Source organism: Mastigoproctus giganteus, chromosome 4 (assembly GCF_048544385.1).
Source record: "Mastigoproctus giganteus isolate SK-2022 chromosome 4, ASM4854438v1, whole genome shotgun sequence".
NCBI classification, from domain to species: Eukaryota; Metazoa; Arthropoda; class Arachnida; order Uropygi; family Thelyphonidae; genus Mastigoproctus; species Mastigoproctus giganteus.
This window is the reverse complement of record NC_143578.1, coordinates 182233394-182260508: the sequence shown is the minus strand read 5'-3', so window position 1 is coordinate 182260508 and position 27115 is coordinate 182233394. Positions and strand designations below refer to the sequence as shown.

The window sequence follows — 27115 nt, the reverse complement described above, 5'->3', positions numbered from 1 at the left end:
AGGGGCAAAAGTTGATGATGTTGTAGAGCAGATATCATCTTTTAAGGGCACAAAAGGTGATATTGTTGTACACCTTGGAACTAATGACATTAAGAGTAAGAGATCTACAGATTTACTCACCAATTATAGGTCAGTGTTGAAAAAAAAGTCACGAGTTAGGGTGGAATGTGAAAGTGTCTGCAATTCTGCCCAGACACGATAGGAGGAAGTATATGACGAGAGCCTTGTCGATGAATTCGGCTCTGGAGAGATTGTGCAAGGCTCAAGGGGTAGAGCTTTTTTCAGCCTGGTCTGTGCTTATTGACAGGAGAGACTGCTTCTACGGGGATGGGGAGCACTTAAATAGAAAGGATGAAAGAATATTTGCCATTGCTATCAAGGTAGTATTAGGTGAGTCAGAAAACTGCTAGCTTGAGGGGATACACAGACTGAAAGGTTAAGTGGCCACAGGCAGAGGCAAAAGTGATTCTTGCACTGCTTCTATTAGAATGAGCAGCAGGTTGGAAAGCAAGGTAATGGAGATTTCCAAGATTTCTGGGAGTCATAGTGGAACAAGTAAATACATGGGCTGTGTTAGGGTAGCTAGGAATAGAAACAGGTGCATGTATACTTGCATATACACCAATGCTAGGAGTATAATTAATAAATTTGATGAGCTTGAAGTGCTAGTCAAGACATCAAAGGCAGATATTGTTGGGATATCAGAGACGTGATGTCACACAGACATAAGCAGTGCAGAATTGGAATTTGGGGAGTACAATGTGTACAGAAAGGATAGACAAGACGGGAAGGGAGGAGGGGTTATGCTGTTAGTTAAGAAACACATAAAATCTAAGGAAGTGCATCCAATTGATGTTGGTGGACAATGCAATGTTGAGTCTGTTTGGTGTGACATAAGCATTGGGAAAGGAAAAATGAGAGTAGGTGTGTGTTATAGGCCTGATGAATATAATGAGCAATTCTACAGAGAAATAGAATTGGGCCAGTAAATCAGAATGTCTTATAATGGGAGATTTTAACTTTCCAGATATTGTCTGGAACTTGTGGTTTGGTCACTCGCACACTAGCAAGACTTTTGTGGATTTATTGGATGACTGTTTTCTACAGCAACATGTTCGAGAGGCAACCAGAGGGAGTAATACTCTTGGTCTGGTTATTAGCAGTGATTATTCATGCATTAAGAATTTGCAGATGAAGGTACCATTGGGTGACAGTGATCACAATGTACTGATGTGGGAATTACTTAAAGATGTAACTACCATCAAGGCTAAAGGGAAGGGCTTTTGCTTTCTTAAAGGTGACTACTGGGGTCTCAGACAGTTTTTAAATTCTGTACAGTGGGATCAACTGATGATGTTACCAACGTTGAATTCTAAATGGGAAGCCTACAGGGACTTAATTTTGGAGCCTACTAGGCTTTTCATTCCAACTAAGAAATAGTGTTCAAGGTTTAGGCCTAAATGGATGTCAAATGAATTAATGAGGCTCATGGCTGAGAAGAAAAATGTATGAGATGCATATAAAGTATCAGGTGACATTAGAAGCCTATGGCAGATAGAAACTAGTCTCTAATAAAGTCACAAAGAAAGTTAGGCAGGCGAAGGCAAATTATTAGAAATTTTTGGCAAATATTGCAAAGAAAAACAGCAAAGAGTTCTTTAAGAAACTTCAAGAAACTCTAGAATTTGTAAAATAATAAGAGAAGTTACCTCAATATAGTACGTAGAACAGTTACGTATGATACTCTCCAGAAATTAAAATAAAAAAATCGATAATCTTACATTAGAGTAAGAAATAATTAAAAATCAATTTAATGCAGTTAAAAAAAGAAAATTAATTAAAAGAATTTAACAAAATGATTTTCCTTCCTTGGTGTTGGGCTCGTTGTTTTGTATATTTATCAATGATATTGATGAAGGTATATCAGGTTTAATGTCCAAGTTTGCAGATGATACAAAGGTTGGCAGGGTTGTTAACGACAGTAAAGAGAGTATGTTACTCCAACTGGATCTAGATGAGTTGGGCAAATGGGCTGAGAAGTGGCAACTGAAGTTTGACAAATGCAAAGTACTGCATATGGGTAGCAATAACCCAAGAGAAACATATCAGCTGCATGGTACTACACTCAGGGAAGTGGAAAGTGAAAAAGACCTGGGGTAATTGTGCTGTCAAATATGAAGTTTGCTGAGCAGTGCAGACCGGCTGCCAGGGCAGATCACGGAGTCTTGTCAATGATATAGGAATATTGCTAGCAGGGACAGGGAGGTGATTATCCCGTTATACAAGGCAGTGGTCAGGCCACACCGTGAGTACTGTATACAGGTCTGGAGGCCTCATTTTAGGAAGGATGTAGATTTGCTGGAACGAGTACAAAGAAGGGCAACAAGATTGGTGACGGGAACAAAGGGGTGCTCTTACCAAGAAAGGCTAAGTTCTGCAAATTGCAGTGCCTGGAGAGTAGGCAACTGCGAGTTGATCCGATTGAAATGTATAAGGCCTTGAATGGGTTGAGCAAGCTTAATGCTGATAGGATTCTTCCTCTTGCTCAGATTAAGGACCTGAGGTGGGCATAGATTCAAATTGAAGAAAGACAGTTGTAGAATAGATGTGCGGAAGTTTGCTTTTAGCCAGCGGGTGGTTGATTGGTGGAACAGTCTTTATCTTTTGTTGTGGAAGTTGATAGCCTAAATAAATTTAAGGCTGAGCTGGACAGGCATTTGGAACGAATGGAGGGGTGAAATGGGAGGGTTTTTTTTTTGTTTTTGTTTTTTTGGCTGATGCTATATAAGCTGCTTTCTTGAATCGTATGCCTCTGCTAATCGGGTCATAATATGGAAGCCTGCAGTAGATATAAACAAGTCTCCAATCAAGTCTCAAATGAGATTAGGCAAGCTAAGGCAGATTGTCTCTGACAGAGAATGCAAAGAAACTAGACTTCTTTACTTATATAAACACTAGAAGGAAGGTGATGAATCACATTGTTCTGCTAGATATGAATGGTTTAACAGTTGTTGATCCTGCTCTGGTTGCTGACATACTGGATAGATTTTTAGGAATGGAGATGCCGGAAATATCAAATTCTAACAGGGAGCCGAATGATTTTGTGATAGCTAAGAGGAAAGTTAAAGAGAAATTGTTGAAGACAAAAATTTAAAAAAAAATCGCCTGGATTGAATTAGATCGGGGAGATGTCACCCCTTCTTCATCCAGAAAGGATTAGAAGGGATGGCAGGATCACCTAAATCCATGAAATGGCTGTGTTCTGGAGACATTTTAGTCGAAGCAGTAAATAAAAAACATGCCGAAAAAATCTTGAAAGCTACATCGATAGAGCTAATATCCATCATTGTTATGCTCCCATAAAATATTGAACTCTTCACGCGGTGTCATATCAGAGTGGAGCCTTCTTGTCTCTGAAAAAAATCTGCTCTGAATTGAGAGACCAAGGAGTGACAGCTGTCAAGAGAATATCGATGTGAAAGGATGGGAATCTTCTCCCCACCTGAGTTCTCATCCTAGCATTCAACCCCCCACGGCCTCCAACTTCCATAAAGTGGGCTACTTAAACTGCTCAATGAGGATCTACATCACAAACTCACTGAGGTGTTTTAAATACCAAAGTATGGCCACACTCAAACAATTTGTCGTGGCTCCCCTGCCTCACAAGAGCAAGAAATGTTTAGCTTCTAAGCCAAATTGTACTATCTGCCAAGGAGAGCACCCTGCATACTTTCAAGCATGTCAGCAGTGGAAGGACGAAAAAGAAATTAAAAAAATAAAAATAGAGCTGAACATATCGTATCGGGAAGTTAGAAAACGCATTGAACCAATAAATAGCGGCAAGCCCTCATATGCCCAGAAAGCTTCTCAGAAAAGTACCATTGAAACCCAGGCGGATATGACTATTCCAAGGGAATCACTTGCTCCCATTGTGCACTATCTGTTAAGTTCCCAAAAGCCCACCCAAAAATCAGTCAGCTGCAACTCCTATAACCATACATCGTAGTGCTCCACAACTTCCAAAACACAGTTAAACTCCAAAGAAATTGGAACAGCCGCCTGTAATCCAAGAAACAATGGCTGTGGAAGATAAGGAGTACAGGATGAATCAGTCCTGGAACTCTTTGCGGAAGAAGAATTAATGGATATGGGCCAACGCCCAGTCTTTCCAAAGAAAGAAAAATCTAGGATCGAGAAAACAAAGTCCTCAGCCCTTCGGATGCCATCAGACGGACCCAACATATCTAAATAATGGGTACATTTGAATTTCTATAATGGAATTGCCATGGATTCCATAGAAATAGTGATGACATCAATGCTCTGCTGAGTAAACACGAGCCAACTTGCTTTTATTTACAGGTGACATATTTTAAGGCAAATGAGCACCCTTACTTGCATAACTGTTAAATATTTCCCGAAGACAGAGCTGTGGATGGACCGGCCCACGGAGGAGTGGCCATCCTTGTGGGTAACCACATCCCCTTTCAAGCTATGCCACTTACACCAACCTAGAGGCTGTAGCAGTTAGTCTTTCAGTAGGTTTCCTCTTATCTGTATGCTCCATCTATTTGCCACCTGGTTACTTCTTCCCCAGGCTGACCTTGGTGATCTCATTAAGCAATCGCCACCCTCTTTTCTATTATTAGGGGATTTCAAGATTGGTTGGACATAATACTCTGTGGGATAGTTTTGACATCAGTAGAAAGGGTTGGATTATTGAGAGATTGCTTGAAAATAATGATCTGGCCCTTCTAAATATGGGATCTAATACCTCTTTCCATGTGGTTACCCTTACATTTACTGCCATTGATCTTTCCATCTGCTCTGCTTCCCTCCTGCCTGTGTGTAAATGGGAGGTTGAAGAAAATCTTTAAGGCAGTGATCACTTCCCTGTTCTATCCACCATTTTTAATGGAAGGCAGTGCCACCCATCTAGGATACCACTGTGGAATCACTGTTGATCACACAGACTGGAATGCTTTTAGACATTTGGCCACATTTAATACCACCACAGTGAGGCAGGACCCAATTAATGAGGCAGTAAAGCACATCATAGAAAGTATCCTCCAAGCAGCAGCAGTTGTGAACCCAAGGACATTGACCCGTTTCCACGTTTTCTAAAACCATGGTGGAATGAAGAATGCACAGTAGCTGGGAAGACTTGAAACAAAGCGCGAGGAGTATTTCGCCTGTACCCCCCCCCACCAGAGATAATTTAATAAGCCTTCAAACGTGCCCATGCCAAAGCACGTTACATCAGACGTCAGAGCCAAAAGTAATCTTGGATGCAATATGCATCTTTCCTCACACGAGCTGCCAATCCCAAAGCCATCTAGGACGAAGTTCGGAAGATGAAGGGCAAATGTATATCACACCCTTCATTGACCTTTGAGCATAATGGATGTACAATTGCAAGCCTAACTATAATCACAAACACTGTTGAGGAGACATTTGCTAAAGTGTCTTCAGAAACATCGTACATCCCCCCCCCAGAGTTCCTTGCCCTCAAACAAAGATCAGAAAAACAGCAACTGAAGCTGTCTTCAAATGGCAGTGAGGAATACAATCAGTCTTTTACACAGTGGGAGCTGAAAGCAGTGCTCTCTCTATCCAAGGCGAGTGCTGTTGGGCCAGATAATGTCCATTATGAGGTGACTAAACATCTTTCATCAGAATCCATGGATCTCTTGCTCTGTCTCTACAATATACTCTACAATAGAATCAATATACTGAAGAGCACTTTCCGGACTCATGGCACACAGCAACCACCCTTGCCTTTCTGATACCAGGAAAGGATCCAAAAATACCGAGAAATTACCATCCTATTGCTCTAACCAGCTGCTTGTCAGAGATCTTTAAAGAATGGTCAACGCTCGCCTTGTGTTGGTATTTAGAAGCTAACGACCTCCTTTCCAGGACACAGTGTAGCTTCCAAAGGAACAGGTCAACACTCAACCATTTAATCTTCCTGGAAACATCTATTCTTGATGCCTTCCTGAAATATGAGCACCAGGTGTCAGTTTTCTTTGACATGGAAAAACCGTATGACATGGCTTGGAGATACAGAATCTTAAAAGACATATATAACTTTGGTCTTATGGGGCACATTGCCATCTTTATTAAAAACTTTCTCTCCAACCGGTCTTTCCAAGTTAGTGTAGGATCCACCCTCTCTCTCTCTCTCCGCCGTTTTGCAAAGAAGAGGGAGTTCCACAAGGATCAATTTTAAATGTTATGCTTTTTGCCATCAAAGTAAACTCTATTACTGAACAATTTCCTTCAACCATAAACAGTGCCCTCTTTGTAGACGACTTTAGCATCTTTTCGCAGTCATGCAGTACGCAATATGAGGGTCATCGAAATTGACAACATCAACACGTGGGCAATGGCAAATGATTTCAGGTTCTCGTCACAGAAGACCCTCTGCATGCACTTCTTTTGCAAATGGAATCTTCACCCTGAACTCAAGCTTGGACAAAATATTATTCCAGTAGCACCCGACACAAAGTTCTTGGGGCTCATATTTGATAAGAAGTTGACATTTATATCACATATCCATCAACTACAGACAAAGTGTACAAGGGGATTGAACCTCCTATGTGCGATCTCCTCCGATAAATGTAGATCAGACTGCTGCACCTTACTCCAGCTATATCATGCACTTGTCCATTCTAAATTAGATTATGGGTCCCAAGTGTACACATTAGCAAGAAACAGCTTACTGCAATGGCTGGATCAGTTCATCATCAAGCCATCTGCATTGCTACTGGAGTTTTTTGAACATCTCCTGTCCAGAGTTGATACGGAGAAGCAGGTGAACTGCCTATGACCCTGCAACGAAAGCAGTTGTCTTTAAAATATACTTTTAAACTGAAATCTTTGCCAGACAACCCTATGCTTTTTGAGCCACTATGAGAAACTCTCTACAACACCCATCACGCTGCCAACTGTCCCTTTGTTACCCGGGTCCAAGAGCTGCTCAGAGAGCTTAACATCATGGTAAACAATGTTGCTGAGTCACCAAGTCGACTTCCACCCTGGCATGCTTGCCTTCCACTCAGCATATATACAGCTGAGTTGTATAGAGTTAGCCTTGGACCACATTAAAACTCACAACTACCAAAGGTGGATGATGTATACTGACTCATTAAGTGTACTACAGGCTTTATCAGGGATTGGGTACAATCCTCACCTATTCCTGACGCCGACCGGGCTAGCCGAGTGGGTAAAGTACCTGCCCGGCAACCCAAAGGTCGCGGGTTCGATTCCCGCCTCGGGCTTGGATCAAAGTACTGCAAAAAACCTTGGGAGGTGCAATATGGCCACAGAAGCCGATGCGCCAACAACTACCAAATCAAAAAAAAAAAAAAAACCTATTCCTGACCCAGATCCAGCAGACGTTACATTCTCTTTTTTAAGAATTCCTTTAACATCCATTTCTGCTAGATCCCAAGCCACATTGGGATCAAGGGTAATGAAGCGGCTGATGCCGCTGCCAGATCACCACAGCCCCACAACAGCAGCCTGTTAGTCCTTTATACAAACTACAGGCAGCTAATACACTCTACATTACTCTCACAATGGCAGCAATCTTGGCATGAACAGATCACAAACAAGCTATATCAGATAAAGCCTGTTATTTAACATTGGCAGTCGATTCTTCACTGGAAGTGTAGAGAGGAAGTCGTTCTAGCTTGTCTCCACATAGCACTTAGTCATCTTACACATGCATCCTTGCTGAGGGCAGATGACTCCTATGTGTGAGGATTGTGACACCTTTTTATCCATTCATCAAATTTTAACCAAATGTCCACGACATAGACAGGAACATTTTATGTATTTTAATGTTTTTATCCATCTGACTGCGTCTTGTACACTCAGTCAGATTTTATCTGACATGCGTCAGCTGTTTTTAGGTTTTTAAAATAACCTTTTAAATTAACTTTTTCTCTTGTATTTAAATATATTTTTCGTATTAATTTACCTCGCACATATTTATATTTTTATACATATTGACGTAGTGACCTAAGCAATTACATCACTACAATTTTTACTGTTATCTTGTATGGGACATGGTTTTAGCGCATTATAGCCCTAGTTGCTGATGCATCATTAAAACCCAACCAACCGAGGAGTTCAAATTCACTCATTTTATTGAAAACATTCCTCACATTACTGTATATGCAGTTAACACTAAGCGTTCTTGTATAGTTTACTACTCTGACACACCCTTTGTGAAGTAAATTAAACTTGTTTCACTAACTTGACCTTGCTTGTTTGAAATGTCTGCCATCTGAACATCTTGCCAATATTGGCTGTTGTGGCAACAAACAAGAATTCTTGATGTGTGCAAGCATTACTTTGACCCACATCATCAGATAAACACATATCTATATTACCCATGTCCATCTAACTAGCAGTTTCACTGAACCCTTAAGGTATCCTCAGTGATACTGGTATAAACTGACATCGCCTTTGTTCAAGTGTGTCTCATCTCTACAAAATTGATTCTTCTACCTACAAGTGTGGAACATGCTGATACCCCCCCCCCCCAAGCCTTGCAGAGTTCAAGGCTTGAGTTTGACAAGCCTTTCAGCATGTAGTTCCCGGGCAGAATTGTTGACACATACACATTCAACTCATGGCATTTTTTTAACATAGTCCTATTTTTTTCAACAAATTATCAGATTGTGTGCTTAATATCATTTGTCCCTGCATGAATTGTAATGCACTCTTTACCCCCTTTTCATAATCTCTTAGTGACATCGTTAATTGCTCCTGGCAGGCACACACCCTATTTCTAATCCACCTATCTTTATTGCAAAAAAATGTTACCCATTTCCCTGACAATGGAATCTTCCATTAGAACTGAATCCTTTGGAACCGAAGCAGTTTGTACTTGATTATTCTCTTCTATGGTCTGAATTGGGGCGAGGTGAGGAGGGGGTACATAACTTGGTAGATTACTAGAACCTTGAGTCCTGAGCTCCCAGTTGCATTTTTCTCCAGGGCAAGCACCCATTTCTTCACTGACCCCTTCTAGCAATGCACCAGTACACTCCTTATGATGGGAACAAAGAAAAGAATCATTGGTTGAGCTATGGTTAGCAACTAGATCAACTCTTGATTATATACCACAGGCAGTGCAAGCAGTGAAGTCATGGCTTGAATGCGAATTGCTTGTATCCATTTCCACCTAAGTCACAATGGCATCTGACAAGTTTCTCAATGTTGACCTTGTAATAGCCATCATTAAATTTACAATGTATTATAGAAATTAAGTAAAGCAAAACGAAGAAAGGCTTAAGTTTTGCAAATTACAGAGCCTGGAGACTAGGCATCGGCGAGGTGATCTGATAGATGTGTATAAGGCTTTGAATGGCTTGAGCATGCTCAATGCCGATGGGATTCTTCCTCTTGCTCAGAATAATCACCTGAGAGGGCATAAATTCAAATTGAGGAAGGACGGATGTCGGATAGATGTGCGGAAATTTGCCTTTAGCCAGCGGGCAGTTGGTTTGTGGAATAGACTCCCATCGCTTGTTGTTGAAGTTGATAGCCTAAATAAATTTAAGGCTCAGCTGGACAGGTATTTCGAACGAACGGAGGGGTGAAATGGGAGTAGTGGTTGTTTTTTTTTTTTTTTTTTTTTTTTTGGCTGATGCTGAATAAGCTTGCTTTCTTGCATCATATGCCTCTGCTAATGCTAATGCTAAAAAATTAATTCTAAATCAAAACTGAATCGAAACTGCTAATCCTTTAGCCATTAATCCACTTGTACACAGAGCCTAGATAGAATCTTTTGCCTATCTAAACACTATTTCATTCATGAATCATAACCACACATACCCCTTCAACTGATTATGAATTTCTATTCACATATTACATGACATGATGTCTTGGACTCATCCTCCACACTCTCTACCTAGCTCTGTATCAGATTATTGATACAGAGTATCAATATTCAAAACGACTTTCCTTCCTTAGGAAGGAAAGTCGTTTTGAATATTTTCGTTAGATTCTTTTAATTGCATTAATTTGATTTTTAATTGTTTCAAATTGATTTGAATTGTGTTAAATTGATTTTTTAATTATTTATATTTTACTCTAATGTACCAGTAAGTTGTCGGTTTTTTTTCGTGTTTTCTGTTTTACTTTCTGGAGGGTATCATACGGAAGTGTTCTACGTACTATATTGAGGTAAACTCCTCTTATTATTTTACTATTTCATTCACTACCTGTCTCTCCAGTAGTAAACAATCGATACACACACACACACACACACACACAATTATGGGAGATTTTTTGAATGGCTTGGTGCAAAATTACATTACATCTACACTAAGGTACTCGGCCCAAAGTTACCATATTTCTTTTCTTAAATATTGCCTTCAAAACAACATCGTTCCGAAGTTTGCCAGGGTTAATTTAAATCAAAAAATTTCAGGCATAAAACAACTAACACTGGCGACATTGCATAATATTGTTAAGCTTGCCTTAAAATCTCGATATTCGAATAAACAAAAATACCTTTCCCAGGTTAGGAAGCTTCGCGTTAAATTAAAAAATTATCTACATCCGAACGATTGGTCTGTATTGAAGACCTCCATAGATTTGCGACGGGAAGAATAGGCCTCAGAAATAAAAAAAACAGACACGTTAATAAGTTGCAAACATTATCGGATAGGTCAAGACACGTTCATGTGAATTCTAACACATTGTCGCGAGCTTGCAACCAAGTTCATACGAGTTGGGTGACAACCCCCCCCCCCCACAGACACAACGTACTACCACAGAATATGTCAGCTAATTCACGAACACCCCCTCACCCAGTATTCAACAACCCGACATATCAACAGGTTACAAATCTTTCCTCATGTACACTATCGTAGGACCAGATTTCACTTTTATCCAAAGGACTAAATTATAATTTGCCACCTCGAAAACTACCTAAAAGGGAAGGAAAATCGTTTTTAATATTTTCGTTAGATTCTTTTAATTGCGTTAATTTGATTTTTAATTGTTTTAAATTGATTTGAATTGTGTTAAATTGTTTTTTTAATTATTTATATTTTACTCTAATGTACCGGTAAGTTGTCGGTTTTTTTCGTTTTTTCCGTTTTAATTTCTGGAGGGTATCATACGGAAGTGTTCTATGTATTATATTGAGGTAAATTCCTCTTATTATTTTACAAAAATTGAAATATACCATATCATATGATCATTATTTAAAGTTTCCTCTTTCTCTGAAAACATTGGATAGATACAGTGGTTATAGCAGTCTCTGTGTTGTAACTCTTATAACAACAGCAAAAAAACATCACCCTCATCCATTTTAAAACTGTGGCGTTAAAATAAGTTACAGTAGAAACAAGGAACTGTACTTCCTCCAGCCAAAGTCAAACTACAACTGACAGCATTTTTCCAAAGCAGAGCAGCTGCTGATGTTGACTATACAGGCTCGGTGTGAATTATTTTTTCAACTCTCCCTGTGTTAATATACTTCTGCAGTGTTTAGTAATGAAAATTTTAAAAATGTTGATCCTACTTTCATAAGGTCCAAGTATTATATGCGGTTAGAGGATTAAGTAGTAAGGGGATCGTGAATAAACAACGTGAGTTGTCACCGATGGTTACATAATTGTACAGAGAAAGTAAAGGATCAGCCTAGTCCCTTAGTTTCTCATTATTTAATCTGACAAACTCTTAAAATTCTAGGGCTACAAGGCCTCAAGCAATGGAAAGTTTTTAAATAAACATACAAGTTAGTGCAAAAGAATCGTTTCTGTATGTATCTAAAATGTTAAATGTCAAAATTTGTATAAAAGGTGTCTCATATTTTAGAAATAAGTCACAGCTTGGTTTTCAGCTCTTACACCTTGGATACCCACTTTAGCATTAGCAAAGGCACATGATGCAAGAAAGCAAACTTATATAGCATCAGCCAAAAAAAAAAACGCACACCATTCTCATTTCACCCATCCCCTCTCTCCAAATGTTTGTCTAGTTCTGCCTTGAATCTGTTTAAGCTATCAACTTCTACAACGACAGATGGAAGTTTGTTCCAGCAATCAACCACCCACTGGCTAAAGGCAAACTTCTGCACATCTATCTCACAACTGTCTTTCCTCAATTTGAATTTATGCCCTCTCAGGTACTTATTCTGAGCAAGAGGAAGAATCCCATCAGCATCGAGCATGCTCAAACCATTCAAGGCTTTATACACCGCAATCAGATTACCTCGCAGGTGCCTAGTCTCCAGACAGTGTAATTTGCAAAACTTAAGCCTTTCTTCATAAGAGCAACCCTTTGTTCCATTCACTAATCTTGTTGCCCTTCTCTGTACTTGTTCCAACAGCTCTACATCCTTCTTAAAATGAGGCCTCCAGACCTGTATACAGTACTCAAGGTGTGGCTACACGCAGTTAATAACTCTGAACAGTGCTATCTGGGTGGTGGCACAGAATAAGTAACAGTAAACTTTTTTTATTTGGAAAGTATTACTTATTTGAGGTATTAAGAGTAAGACAGTTTGTTGTTAAGGAAGTTGGCAATATGAGATGAAATGATTCTTTTTATAATAAAAGTACAAGACTGATATATCATATAACAGTCTTGTATTTTTAAGGAAATTGAATAACAGCATAAAAAAATATTAGTTTTTATTGCTGGATTAATATATTTTTTTCCTACATAGTTATTACTGGCTTTTTTTGTTTTTTTTTTATCGTTCAGAAATAATAACTAAAAACTGCAGTTGAACTTTTTGCATTACACTGTTTATCTTCTAGCAAGCATGCTTGCTGACTTGCATTAAACTTAGTAGACTTGGCCCACAAAATAAATTCATCAAATTAATTAATGCTGTTAATAGAGTTAGTAGTAGTAATGGTGCAAGTGATGTAAGAAAGCAAGCTTATATAGCATTAGCCAAAAAAAAAAAAAAAACCCTGACACAGTTCACCCATTCTTACCCTCCAAGGATTTGTTAGTTCTTCTATGAACTTATTCAACACATTTACTTCCACAACAACAGACGGAAGCCTGTTCCAACGATGATCCACCCCGCTGGCTGAAGCAAACTTCTGCACATCTATCCTGCAGCCATCCTTCCTCAACTTGAATTTATGTCCCCTCCAGTGTGTAGTCTCAGCAAGTGGAAGAATGCTATTAATATTGAATGTATTCAATCCATTCAAGGCTTTAAACACCTCAATCAGACCTTCCCGCAGGTGCCTAGTCTTGTAATGCTGCAATGTGCAGAACTGAAGCTCTTTTCTAGATAAGAGCACCCTTTTGTTCCCTTCACCAATCTGATTGCTCTTTCTTCATAAGTGCACCTGTTCCAGCAGATCTACATCACTTCCTAAAGTGAGTTAGCATTAGTAGAGTCACATGATGCAAGAAAGCAAGCTTATGCTGCATCAGCCAAAAAAAAAAAAAAAAAAAAAAACCTTCCCATCTCACTGATCCATTCATTCCAAATCTTTGTCCAGTTCTGCCTTGAATCCATTCAAGCCATCAACCTCCACAACAACAGACGAAAGCTTGTTCCAGCAATCAGCCACCCGCTGGCTAAAGACAAACTTCCACACATATATTCTACAACTGTCTTTTCTCAATTTGAACTTATGCCCCCTCAGGTTTGTAATCTGAGCAACAGGAAGAATCTCCTCAGTATTAAGCCTGCTCAATCCATTCACAACCTTATACACCTCAATCAGATCACCTCACAGGTGCCTAGTCTCCAGGCGCATTATAGCCTTAGTCGCTAATGCGCCAATAAAACCCAAGCAAGCAAGCAATCTAGTCTCCAGAAGCTACACTTAGCAGAATTTAAGCCTTTCTTCATAAGAGCATGCCTTTGTTCCCTTAACCAGTCTTGTTTCCCTTCTCTGTAGTCATTCTAGCAGCTCTACATCCTTCCTAAAATGAGTTTTCCAGACTTGTACTCAGTACCATTGCATTATACAGGGGGATAATCACCTCCTTATCCCTGCTTGCAAAATTCCTGTATATTATTGACAAGACCCCATCACAGCTGTGGCAGCCTGTCTGCACTGCTCAGAAAACTTTATATCTGACTGCACAATTACCCCAAGGTCTCTTTCATTCTCCACTGCTCTGGGATTACTGCTACCCATATGCAGTACTTTGCATTTCTCAATGTTAAGCTTCAGTTGCCACTTCTCAACCCATCTATCCAACTTTTCCAGATCCTGTTGCAGCAGCAGCAGCATACTGCCATTACTGTTATTAACAACCCTGCCAACCTTTGTATCATCTGCAGACTTTGACATCAAGCTTGATATACCTTCATCCAATAACATTGATAAATATACGAAACAACAAAGGGCCCAACACCGAACCCTGAGGGACACCACTAATAACATTAGTTTATATAGAGCTATCCATTGACTGCCACTCTGTCTTATCTCACTCAGCCATCCTTTTATCCATTGTAGCAACTTTCCTTGCCTTTTAATCCAGATTATATTTTATGAATACTATGAACTGAATGATATATTAGAGTTAAATTTCTCAAGTAAAGAATAACTCTTCTAGTTAATTACTTATTTTGCAGCAGACCTTTTTGCTGTGATATACTTAACTCAGTAATGTATGGTTGGTTATATATAAATGTAATTCTTTGCTTCTTAAATCTGTAGCCAACAACCTTAAAAAAACTTGTGAAGCTGTTGCCTCATACCTTCTCCTGCAACCACAGGACACTGTGATGATGGAAAATAAAGCCTTCTATTTAAAAATGAATGCAGTGAAATTAGAATGGTTTACACCAAGAGAGGTAAGGTTTAAAATCAAAAAGAGAAACTGGTGATAAAACCATTAAAAAAAATTCTCCCTCTTTTGTCACTGAAATGTTGATAACTCTTTTTCATACCATAACTGTTATTGTTATTACACATGCTCATTTTTTTACTTAATATCATTACATTTTCTGTACCCACACGTGAAACTTAAATTTTTCAGTGAAAGGCTATTTTACTTCAATCATTTTGCTTAATAAAAAATTTTATAATAATAAATGATTTCTTGTTCCATCGAAAAATTAATATCGTAGAAAGAGATTATAGCTTTCTATTAATTTACATTTGATTTCTTCCTTTTGCATCCCTGTTCGTAGTTAAGATAGCCATTCAACATTGTTAGGCAAAACAAAACTGTTTATATTCTGCCGTGAGTGTATAGAACAATCCAGACATCTCAGTTTTTGGTATTTTATGAAACGTTCCCCAGTGAAGAGAAAGGAGACCATGGAAGAAGAAAACCGAAAAATGAGCACAAACAATTGTTCATCTAATACAATTTTTGAATCTTATCAAAATGTGAGAATTTTTTTTTGGGCTTCTTTCTTACAATAACTGAATTAGTCAGTCTCAGGAGTAAGTTTCACCCCTTCCCCTCCATAAACTCGAATTTTTAATGCAAAAAAAAAAAACAACGGGCAGACAGTTCATATCATATGCAACAACACAACGACAAAATAATTTAAATTAAATGTGATTTGTGGTCAAGTTAAAAATATCTGCTTTGGAAAATTCTGAATGCATATATTTATCAGAATCAACAGAACAACACAAAATGTGTCTCAATTATAAATTAACTTGTGAATATTAAGAAGCCATTATGATCTAAATTGCATTCTTTATAAAACTAGTAACCTTAATATAAATCATAATTAAATATATTGTTGAAAAATAAAATTTATTTTTTTCAGTTTATAAATGTATTAAAAAGCATCTTTACAATTCAATTTATTATTTGGATGTTCATAGTATATAAGGTAGGTTCAACAGAAACTTATTTGAGAATATTTCATCATGCCATGTTATCTGTGATTGTCAGTTAGTTATGTGGAGCATTTGAGAGCAGGTTAACTAGCTGTTGTGACCTGTGGACGGCAGTCATAAATTATAGCATATCTGATTCCACAATTATCTTCTGTCTGCAAGACACTGTTCACCATTTTCTTTGATAACTGATGATTCTGATTTTGGACTTAGGGAATTTGGATTTTCAATCAGTGCCCAGTGATACAGAGAAACACACCAGTGCTTGCACCTAGCCATTTAAAACATTTAAACAGGCTCACAAAGGGAATTGCCATTATTCATGAAAATGCATGTGGAACCGTCTCCTTACACAGTCTGGATTTCTTTCCCACGAGTTTTTTTATTGTTGGACCTCTTAAAAAAAATAAAATAAATAAAAAAAATGGGTGGGGGGGCATTGAAGGAATTCTCATTCCAGCTAAATCAATTGCTGATGTATAACAGACTGTCTGTGGTTGATTTTTTAATAAGTAACTAAAGGAGTGTGTGACTAATTTTATAAGGAAGATGTGCTGCACTTGGTGAAACAGCGAAATGTAGATTTGAATGCTAAGGATGATTTTATATAAGTCAATAAAATCAGTCATAAGAAGTGGTTATAAAAAAAAATCATGCTTCTGTTGAACCTACTTCATGGATCTATAAATTATGTGCTAATGCTAACATCTGAATGTGGCACAAGTCAATTTTAGGTAAATATTCTTATTCTAAAAATAGGAGGCTATACAATATTACAAGAGGAGGAGAAGAGAAGCAGGGATTCTTTCTTTTATTGAAAATGCATTTCAGTTTACAGATGTTAATCCAGTTCAGGTGAGGTACTTATTTTTCTTACCTGTTTGTGCATGCTATGATGGTGTTATTATATTGTTCCTTGGGATTTTAATGGTTACTCATCTATAATTCTATTTAACACTTCAGGATCAGCTTGGAGGCAAATTATACAGTATAGCCCCCATCTACTCCTTTTCTGCACTGCCTTGGATAGTATGATGTGTGTTAATTCATTTGCTCTAAAAGACTGCTCTGTCTTTTTTATGGAAGAGGACAAACAGGAATCACCTAAAGAAAAAAAATCCTTGCTGTTTCCCACCTGAAGCTAATTAATTCAGCATTAGCTAAATACCCAATAAAAGTTTTTCCAATAATTGGAAAAGATTTGGAAACCATACTAAAAGAAGCACTAGCAAGATAATATGATTTGAATGTTGGTATGCTTTCCATTTTTTAAATTATCTGTACCATCATTAATGGAATATTGAATTGTTTGAAGTACTAAATATGATTGATTGTCCCTCTGTTTTCATATTATAGCATTTATCAGTGTACTTTTCATATTATAGCATTTATCAGTATTTATCTGAAATCCAGTAATTTTGTGATCACTTCACTGTATCCAATCAAATTGGTCAAATAAGATTTTCCCCTTAGCAAACTCATGTTTTTGTCTGAAGTATAATTGTGGCCATGTCTAGATGATCCTGCGTTATTTATTTTACTAGTGACTCCATTATTTTCTCTGGAACAGAAGTTAAATTAACAGGTCTGTAATTACTCATATTACAGAATGTATCCCCAATTCACAAAGGGAGATCACCCTGTGATCCCCTTTGTGAATTGAGGACACATTTGCACATCTGCAGTCTGTGGGGATCTCCCCTCAATCCAAGGGTGCTCTCATAATTATGGAGGGTTTGCTCACTTCCTTCTCTTCCTCCCTTAATATAAGTGGAGAGCTTCCATCCACCTCAGGTGCCTTTCTTATGCTTAACTTCAACAATTTGTTGTACATGTTGGCACTAATGATATTAAGAGTAGGAGACCAGCGAAAATACTAAACAAGTACAGGTCAGTACAAGTACAGGTAAAAAATAGCCATGAGTTAGGGTTGAATTTGAAAGTGTCTGCAATTCTGCCCAGACATGATAGGAAGGAGTATATGATGAGAGCCTTGTCAATCAATTCGGCCCTGAAGAGATTATGCAAGACTCAAGGGGTAGAATTTTTCTCAGCTTGGTCTGTGCTTGTTAATAGGAGAGATGACTTCTACAAGGATGGGATGCACTTAAATAGAAATGGTGCAAGAATATTTGCTGATGCTATTGAGGCATTGTTAGGTGGGTTGGAAAACTGCTAGCTTGAGGGGCTACACAGACTTATAGATTTAACAGTAGCCGTTGGCAGAGGTGAAAGTGAGTCTTGCACTGCTTCTATTGGAATGAGCAGCAGCCTGGAAAACAAGGTGCGGGGGATTTCGGAGACTGCTGGGTGTCATTGCAGAACAAGTAAATACATGGGCTGTGTTAGGGTAGCTAAGAATAGGAACAGTTGCATGTATACTTGCATGCTCACCAATGCAAAACATCAAAGACAGATATTGTTGGAATATCTATTGGATATTCCAATAGATTCTATTGGAATGAGCAGCAGCCTGGAAAACAAGGTGTGGGGGATTTCGGAGACTGCTGGGTGTCATTGCAGAACAAGTAAATACATGGGCTGTGTTAGGGTAGTTAAGAATAGGAACAGTTGCATGCTCACCAATGCAAAACATCAAAGACAGATATTGTTGGGATATCAGAGATGTGGTGACACAGAAGTATAAGGAATGCAGAAATGGAATTTGGGGAGTACTTTCTTCTCTGTCCTTCCTGTACAATGTGTACAAGAAAGACAGACAGGAAAAGAAGGGAGGAGGGGTTATGCTATTGGTTAAGAAATACATAAAATCCAAGGAAGTACAGCTAGTCGACATGGATGGACAGAACAGTGTCGAGCCAGTTTGGTTTGACAGAAGCACTGGGAAAGCAAATTCAGAGTAGGATCAGATTGTTTTATAATGGGGCATTTGAATTTCCCAGATATTGACTGGAATATGTAGGTTGGTCATTTACATGATTGGTCATTTACATTATTGCATGATTGTTTTCTACAGCAGCATGTTTCGGAGGCAACTACAGGGAGTAATACTCTTTATCTGGTTATCAGTATTGATTCTTCATGCATCAAGAATCTGCAGATAAAGGAACCACTAGGTGGCAGTGATCACAGTTTGTGTGGGATTTACTCAGAGGTAACTACCATTAGGGGAAAATGGAAGGCTTTTTGCTTTCGTTCAGGTGACTAGTTTTTAAATTTTATATAGTGGGACCAACTGATGATGTTACCAACAGCAAATTCAAAATGAGAAGCATTCAAAGAATTAATCTTGGAAGCTACTAGGCTTTTCATACCAACTATGAAATATGGTTCAAGGTTTAAGCCTAAATGGATGTCAGACGAACTATTGAGACATGTGGCAGAGAAGAAAATTGCATGGAATAATTATAAATTAACAGGTGACACAGAAGCCTATGATAGATATAAGCTGGTATGTAGCCAATTCACAAAAGAGGTTAGGCAGGCAAAGGCAGATTACGAGACTTTTTTGGCAAAGGATGCAAATAAAAACAGCAAAGGGTTCTTTACTTATGTAAACTCTAGAAGGAAGGGAATGAATCAGATTGCTCCATTTGATATGGATGGTTCAACTGTTGATGATCCTCCTCAGGTAGCTAACGAAGTTAAATGAGTGTTTTGCATCTACATTCACACGTGATGAGTTATTCAGGGAGGGGAATGCCAGAGGTGTATTAAACTCTGGCAGTGAGCTAGATGATTTTGTAATAACTGAGAGCAAAGTGGAGGAAAAATTGTTGAAGATAAACATAAGAAAGGCATCTGAGGTGGATGAGATCTATCCAGTTATATTAAAGGAGGCAGCGAAGGAAGTAAGCAAACCCTTAGCTATAATTATGAGAGCTCCTTGGACTCAAGGGAGGTACCCACAGACTGAGATGTGCAATTGTAACCCTAGTAATTACAGATCAAGGGCAACACAAGTAATTACAGATCCATTAGTTTAACTTCTCTTCCAGGGAAATTATTGGAGGCACTGGTTAAAGAAGCACTGCAGGTCATCTAGACAAGACTTCAGTTATAGCTTGGACACAGCATGGTTTTGTTAAGGGAAGTCTTGGCTGATCAGTTTGATTGGATACTGTGTGGTCACAAAAGAACTGAATACAAAGAATAATTTCGATATCATATATTTGGATCTTAGAAAGGCTTTTGATACTGCTGCACAAATTGGAGCAGTGTGGCATTGTAGGCAAATTACTAGTATGGATAAAGGGCTGGTTGAGTGGGAGAAGACAGAGAGTGGTAATCAATGGACACTGCTCTTTGTGGACTATTGTTATTAGTGGAGTCCCCAGGGTTTGATGTTGGGTCCATTGTTTTTTTCTGTATTAATGATATTGATGAAGGTATATCAGGCTTAATGTCTAAGTTCAGATGATACTAAGTTTGGTATGGTTGTTAATGAAACTAATGATGGTATGCTACTACAACAGGATCTAGAAAAGTTGAGCAAATGGGCTGAGAGGTGGCAACTGAAGTTTAACATTGATAAATGTAAAGTACTGCATATGGGTAGCAGTAACCCCAAAGTAACATATCAACTGGGTGGTACTACACTGACAGTGGTAGAGAATGAAAAGGACCTGGGGGTAATTATACAGTCAGATATGAAGTTTTCGAGCAGTGCAGATGGTCTGCAAGAGTAGCTCATGGAGTCTTGTCATTGATATATAGGAATTTTTCTAGCAGGGATAAGAAGATGAATATCACTTTGTATAAGGCAATGGTCAGGCCAAACCTTGAGTACTGTATACAGGTCTGGAGGCCTCATTTTAAGAAGGATGTGAAGCTGTTGGAACAATTACAGAGAAGGGCAACAAGATTAGTGAACGGAACAAAGGGGTGCTCTTATGAAGAAAGGCTCCAGACACTGTAATTTTACAAATTACAGTGTCTGGAGACATGATCTGATTGAGGTGTATAAGGCCTTGAATGGTTTGAGCATGCCCAATGCTGATGTCATTCTTCCACTTGCTCCGAATAATTGCCTGAAATGGGATAAATTGAAATTAGCATCAGCCAAAAAAAAAAAAAAAAAAAAAACAATCCCGTTTCACCCCTCCATTCGTTCTAAATGCCTGTCCATCTCACCCTTAAATTTATTTAGGCTATTAGCTTCCACAACTGGCACATTATAGGCTTAGTTGCTAATGCGCCAATAAAATCCAAACCAAACCAAACTAAAGCTTCCACAGCAAAAGATGGAAGCCTGTTCCACCAATCAGCTACCCGCTGACTAAAGGCAAATTTCCGCACATCTATTCTACAACTATCTTTCCTCAGTTTGAAACTGTGCCCCCTCAGGTTCTTAGTCTGAACAAGAGGAAGAATTCCATCAGCATTCAGCTTGCTCAAACCATTCAAGGCCTTATACACCTCAGTCAGATCACCTCGCAGGTACCTACTCTTAAGACACTGTAATTTTCAGAACTTAAGCCTTTCTTGGTAAGAGCACCCCTTTGTTCCCCTCACCAATCTTGTTGCCCGTCTTTGTACTCATTCTAGCAACTCCACATCCTTCCTAAAATGAGGCCTCCAGACCTGTACACAGTACTCTAGGTGCAGCCCAACCATTGCCTTCTATAACAGGATAATTACCCCCCCCCTGTCACTGCTAGCAAAATTCCTATATATCATTGATAAGACTCAGTGACCTGCCCTGGCAGCCCATCTGCACTGCTCAGCAAACTTCATATTTGATTGCACAATTACCCCCAGGTCTTTTTCACTTTCCACACGGTTGGTATGTTTCTCTTTGGTAATCGTTACTCATATGCAGTACTTTGCATTTGTCAATGTTAAACTTCAGTTGCCACTTCTCAGCCCATTTTCCAAACTTATCTAGATCCAGTTGGAGTAGCATACTGTCTTTACTGTCGTTAACAACCCTGCCAACCTTTGTATCATCTGCAAACTTGGACGTTAAACCTATTATACCTTCATCAATATCATTGATAAATATATAAAACAACAATGGGCCCAACACCAAACCCTGGGAAACTCCACTAACAACATTTGTCCATGAAGAGCAGTGTCCATTGATTACCACTCTCTGCCATCTCCCACTTAACCATCACTTTATCTATTGTAGCAATTTACCCTTAATGCCATACCTCTCCAATTTGTACAGCAGTCTTCCATGTGCAACAGTATCAAAAGCTTTCCTGAAATCCAAGTATATGCTATCAAAATTATTTTTGGCATTTAGTTCTTTTGTGACCACATCATAGTGTCCAATCAAACTGGTCAGACAAGACCTCCCTTTAACAAACCCATGCTGTGTCTTAACTATTACTGCAGTCTTGTCTAGGTGATCCTGCAATGCTTCTTTAACCAGTGATTCCATTATTTTCCGTGGAACACAATTTAAGCTAACAGGTCTAGTTACTTGTGTCACCTTTTGAACCCTCTTTGTGAATTGGTGATACATTTGCACACCTCCAGTCCATGGGACCTCCCCTGAGTCCAAGGAAGCTCTCATAATTATGGCTAAGGGTTTGCTTACTTCCTTTGCTACCTCCTTTAATATAACTGGATAGATCCTGTCCGTCCCAGGTGCCTTCCTTATGTTTAACTTCAACAATTTCTCCTCCACTTTGCTCTCAGTTAATACAAAATCACTTAGCTCCCTGTTAGCATTTGATAAACTTCTGTCACTCCCCTTATTGAATGACTCCTCATGTGTGAATGTAGATGCAAAATACTCATTAAGTTTACCAACCACCTGAGCATAATCATCAATAGTCAACCCATCTGTTAAGTGGTCCAATCTGATTCATCCCTTTCTTTCTAGAGTTTACATAAGTAAAGAACTCTTTGCTGTTTTTCTTTGAATCCTTTGCCAAAGATTGCTCGTAATCTTCCTTCACCTGCTTAACCTCCTTTGTGACCTGATTACAGACTAGTTTATATCTGCCATAGGCTTCTGTGTCACCTGATACTTTATATGCATCCCATACATTCTTCTTCTCTGCCATGAGCCTCATTAATTCATCTGACATCAGTTTAGGTCTAAACCTTGAACAGTATGTCTTAGTTGGAATGAAAAGCCTAGTAGCCTTTAGAATTAAGTCCTTGAAGGTTTCCTATTTAGAATTCAATATTGGTAACATCATTTGATTCCACTGTACAGAATTTAAAAACTGTCTGAGATCACTGTAGTCACCTTTACGAAAGCCCTTCCCTTTAGCCTTGATTGTAGTTACATCTTTAACAGGTTGACTGCCAAGGCTTATTTGGGTAAACTGGTCTCCAATGCCAATTTGAGTTAGGCATGTTAAATTATTCAAAACCCAAATTATAATATATATTCATCACCAAAACTCATAAAAAAAAGCTTATTGTTGTAAAAAAAAGAGCCTTGGGAATTATCTCGTAGTTGGCATATGTAATAGAAAATTCTTTGCGGCAGCCAACTAAGAGTTAACTCGATGTGTTGTAACTTTCAGAATTCTCTGTATATCAATCTGTGCTGTGCATAAATCCACTGCAGTGACAAAACTTGTCACTTTCATTGTATTTAGTACTTTGTGAAGTTTTTTTTTTTTTTTATTGGGAAAAAAAAAAAAAAAACCCTAAAACATGGATAAGAAGAGACCACTGACTGAAGAAGAGCTTGAGCTCTATGCTAATATGAGTGACTCGGAATTTGAAGAGCTTTTAGACGAGTTGTATGGTTCTGGTTCATAGATCGATCGGATCAAATACTCTCGTATTATTTAACGCTAAGAAAAACCACCAGATGTCCGAAAAAAAACTGCATTATGTGTTATAGAAATATATATATATATATATATATATATATATATATACACGTAACGCATACATCCTTTTCCGTCGAGTTACAGGTTTCTCTGAATTTCGGGCATTTTTTGGTGGAACCCGTAACTTGACGGAAAAGTTACATTGAATCTTTGATTGGAGAAAAAATTCTAAACGTTCCAAGAAGATTAGGTCGGAATGTAAAATTCATTATTTAGAATTTCAGTTGGCTATACCACCAACTGAAAAATAACTGTCCGACTAAGCCATATTGAGTATGTACAAAAAATAAAAAACACCATAGAACATGCTATTACTGTCCAGTGCACTAAGAGAAGCTAGCTCTTTGCGTGAAGAAAAAATATATTTTTTTGTGAATAAATTCTGTTTTCTGACGCTGTGGTTGATTTTTCATTCTTATCCCAGAAGCCAACTTTCCATCAGTTGCACATATTTGCTACGAATATACTCCTAGCTGTGCCTGAAAGGCAAGACATACCAGTCTGAGTTAACTTGTAGTCGGCGTCCTGGGCCAGATCGCTAAATACGAATTAACTCGTAGTCGGCATTCAATGTGTTAAGTAATTCCCACGTCAGTACATTGTGATCACTGTCACTCGGTGGTTCCTTTATCTGCAGATTCTTAATGAATGAATAATCACTGCTGATAATCAGATCCAGAGTATTGATTTGATATTAGTCAGATCAATAGAAAACAGTCATCCAATAAATCCACAAAAGTCTTGCTAGTTTGTGAGTGACCAACCCACGAGTTTCATTCAATATCTGGAAAGTTAAAATTGAGGAAAGACAGTTGTAGGATAGATGTGCGGAAGTTTGCCTTTATCCAGAGGGTGGTTGATTGCTGGAACAAACTTTCATCTGTTGTAGAAGTTGATAGCTTAAATAGATTCAAGGCAGAATCTATTTGGAGCTAGACAAACATTTGGAGCGAGTGGATGGGTGAAATGAGATTTTTTTATTTTTTTGGCTGGTGGTGTATAAACTTGCTTTCTTGAATCATATGCCTATGCTAATTTCTCTTCCACTTTCCTCTCAGTTATTACAAAATCATTTAGTTCCCTGTTAGAGGTTGATAAACTTCTGGCATCCCCTTCCCTAAAGAATTCCTCATGTGTGAATGTAGATGGAAAATATTCATTCAGTTTGTGAGCAACCTGAGCAGGATCATCAACAATCAAACCATCAATATTAAGGGGACCAATTTGATTCCTCCCTTTCTTCCTAGTATTTACATAGGTAAATAAGTCTTTGCTGTTTTTCTTTGTGTCCTTTGCCCAAGATTTCTTCAATCTACCTTCACTTGCCTGACCTCCTTTGTGATTTGATTACAGACTATTTTATATCTACCTTGCATTTCTGTGTCACCCGATAATTTATATGCATCCCGTGTATTTTTTTTTCTCTGCCAAGAGTTTCATTAAAATCATCTGACATTCATTTAGGCTTATACTTTGAAGGGCATTTCTTAATTGGTAAGAAAAGCTTAGTATCTTCTTTGATTACTTCCCTGACTACTTCACATTTAGAATTTGCGGTTGGTAACACTGCACAGAATTTAAAGTGTCTGAGACAACTGTAGCCACCTTTGTGAAAGCAAAAACTCCACCTTTACCTTTGATGGTAGTTTCATCTTTAAGTAAACACCAAAAATGGTGCAGAAGACTGGATAATATCATTGAGAAAGTGAGTTGATATTTTCAAACAGAGGTATCCCTCCCACAGGCCATGTGCAGCTCACTCCTTCACATTGTGTGACTCTTGACCATGTAGCTAGTCTTATGTGGTATTTGTCCCCAAGTTTAAAACTAGTACCTCAAAAAAAATATAATTAATGTGGAGAATATAAAAAAAATAAACATCCTGAAGTGTTATAAGATGTTCTTTATTTACACAAGAAATATTTGTTAGAGTAAATGAGCAAATGGTTTGTTAAAAGTTGACAAAATTGGGATGATGTATGTTTGTTTTTTTTGTTTTTTTTTTTTTTTTTAAATATGAGTGACAGCTTTATCTTCCATTCTACTGTAAAATTTTTACAATCTGTTTTCTATTTTTATGTCCATAAATCCAGATAGAGTGGAGACTGCGATCATTTCCTGGGGTTGTAATTTTTTCCCTTCTCCTTAACAGAGATATCAGTGCACAGTGCACTACAGTTCCATTCAGCTAGTAAAGTGTTACAAATGTGAAAAATCATAAATGATAAGAGCACAAGTGATTAAAAAAAAATAATTTTCACAATGTTTTTTACAAGCTGATATCCAGAGCAAAAATTTCTCTTGTATTAAAATTATGTATTTTTCCAGATCAACAGTGTGTTAGCACTCTAAAAATAAAGTATGCTCATAATAATGGCACCAGTTATAATTGTAAACAGGGGTTAAAATGGAATGCTTGTTAATATAAAATATCTTATATTTACTAATAAAGTACCCACATGGTGTTAGCAATGCATGTGGTGAACCAGAATGGCATGCCAATGAGCTCCAGAGCATGCTGAGTCCTGCCTATAAATTCCTTGACTTATTTGATTGTCTGGTTGTACAAAGAGAACAAACATTATTATTGTTATATTTTTTTTATGGAATTTTTTCCACCGTGTGATGGGTACTAGTACCAATTGCGTGGGCTAATTGGTTGTATCCGATTACTATTATTATTGTCATTACTGTTGGTTGAGCCGACCGGGCTATCCTGGTGGGTAAAGTGCCTTCCTGGCAACCCAAAGGTCACTGGTTCGAATCCCGCCTCGGGCTTGGATCAGAGTAGTGCAAAAACTTTGGGAGGTGCATTATGGCCACAGAAGCCGATGTGCCAACTAACCAAAAAAAAATAATAATAATACTGTTGGTTGAGGAACTCTTTTACTATACTTCAGGTGTCCTGGATTACTACTTTCTGGAGTTCCATGTAAGTGTTCTCAGGAAGGCTTATTGTAGTTAGGTTCTTTTGGAGACTCTTTGGCACCATGGTGATTGGGATGGCCATTACTTGTTCCATATGCCACATTTCTTTGACTTCCTGCCTTAGGTCTGTGTATGTCCTGATCTTTTTCTCTTGGGTTTTCTGGAGGTTGCTGGTGTTGGGCACATTTCTGTTGATCAAGTAGTAGTAGTAGTTAGCCATTTCTTTCTTGTTGATGATTGTTATGTCTTGTCTATTTTGCGGGATCATTTTGTCTATTGTTCTGACATGGTCCCAGTTTAGTTTGTGACTAGGGGTCTCTAGTACAGTCTGAAGTTCATACTTGTAATACAGTGCACTTTCTTTGATCAACTGATATTTTTGCACTAGTTTCTGATATACTGGGTGGCCAAAATAAGCTGACCATTTTAAAAAAATCATAAATTTTTTAGTTCTTTTTAGGTTTGTAATTTTTTGTGTATATCTCACAGGTAACCCTTGGAGAATTTAATTATGTAGAGGTACCCAATTGCTCAGCGGACCCAAATAGTCACAATATTCTTGGAAAACAATTGGTCAGTAGTTCTAACGCAACGAGCATATAGACGATT

General features: G+C 38.2%; 1 protein-coding gene across 1 annotated transcript in view; it reads left to right on the top strand.

Moving 5' to 3' along the window:
* LOC150087233 (prolyl 3-hydroxylase 2-like) overlaps positions 1–27115 on the top strand; it is a 178445-nt gene that overhangs the window by 63308 nt on the left and 88022 nt on the right. The window contains exons 5-6 of the mRNA XM_090372416.1: positions 14670–14806; positions 16572–16667. Coding sequence (XP_090228542.1) covers positions 14670–14806; positions 16572–16667 — 233 coding nt within the window. The remainder of the gene's footprint in view (positions 1–14669; positions 14807–16571; positions 16668–27115) is intronic.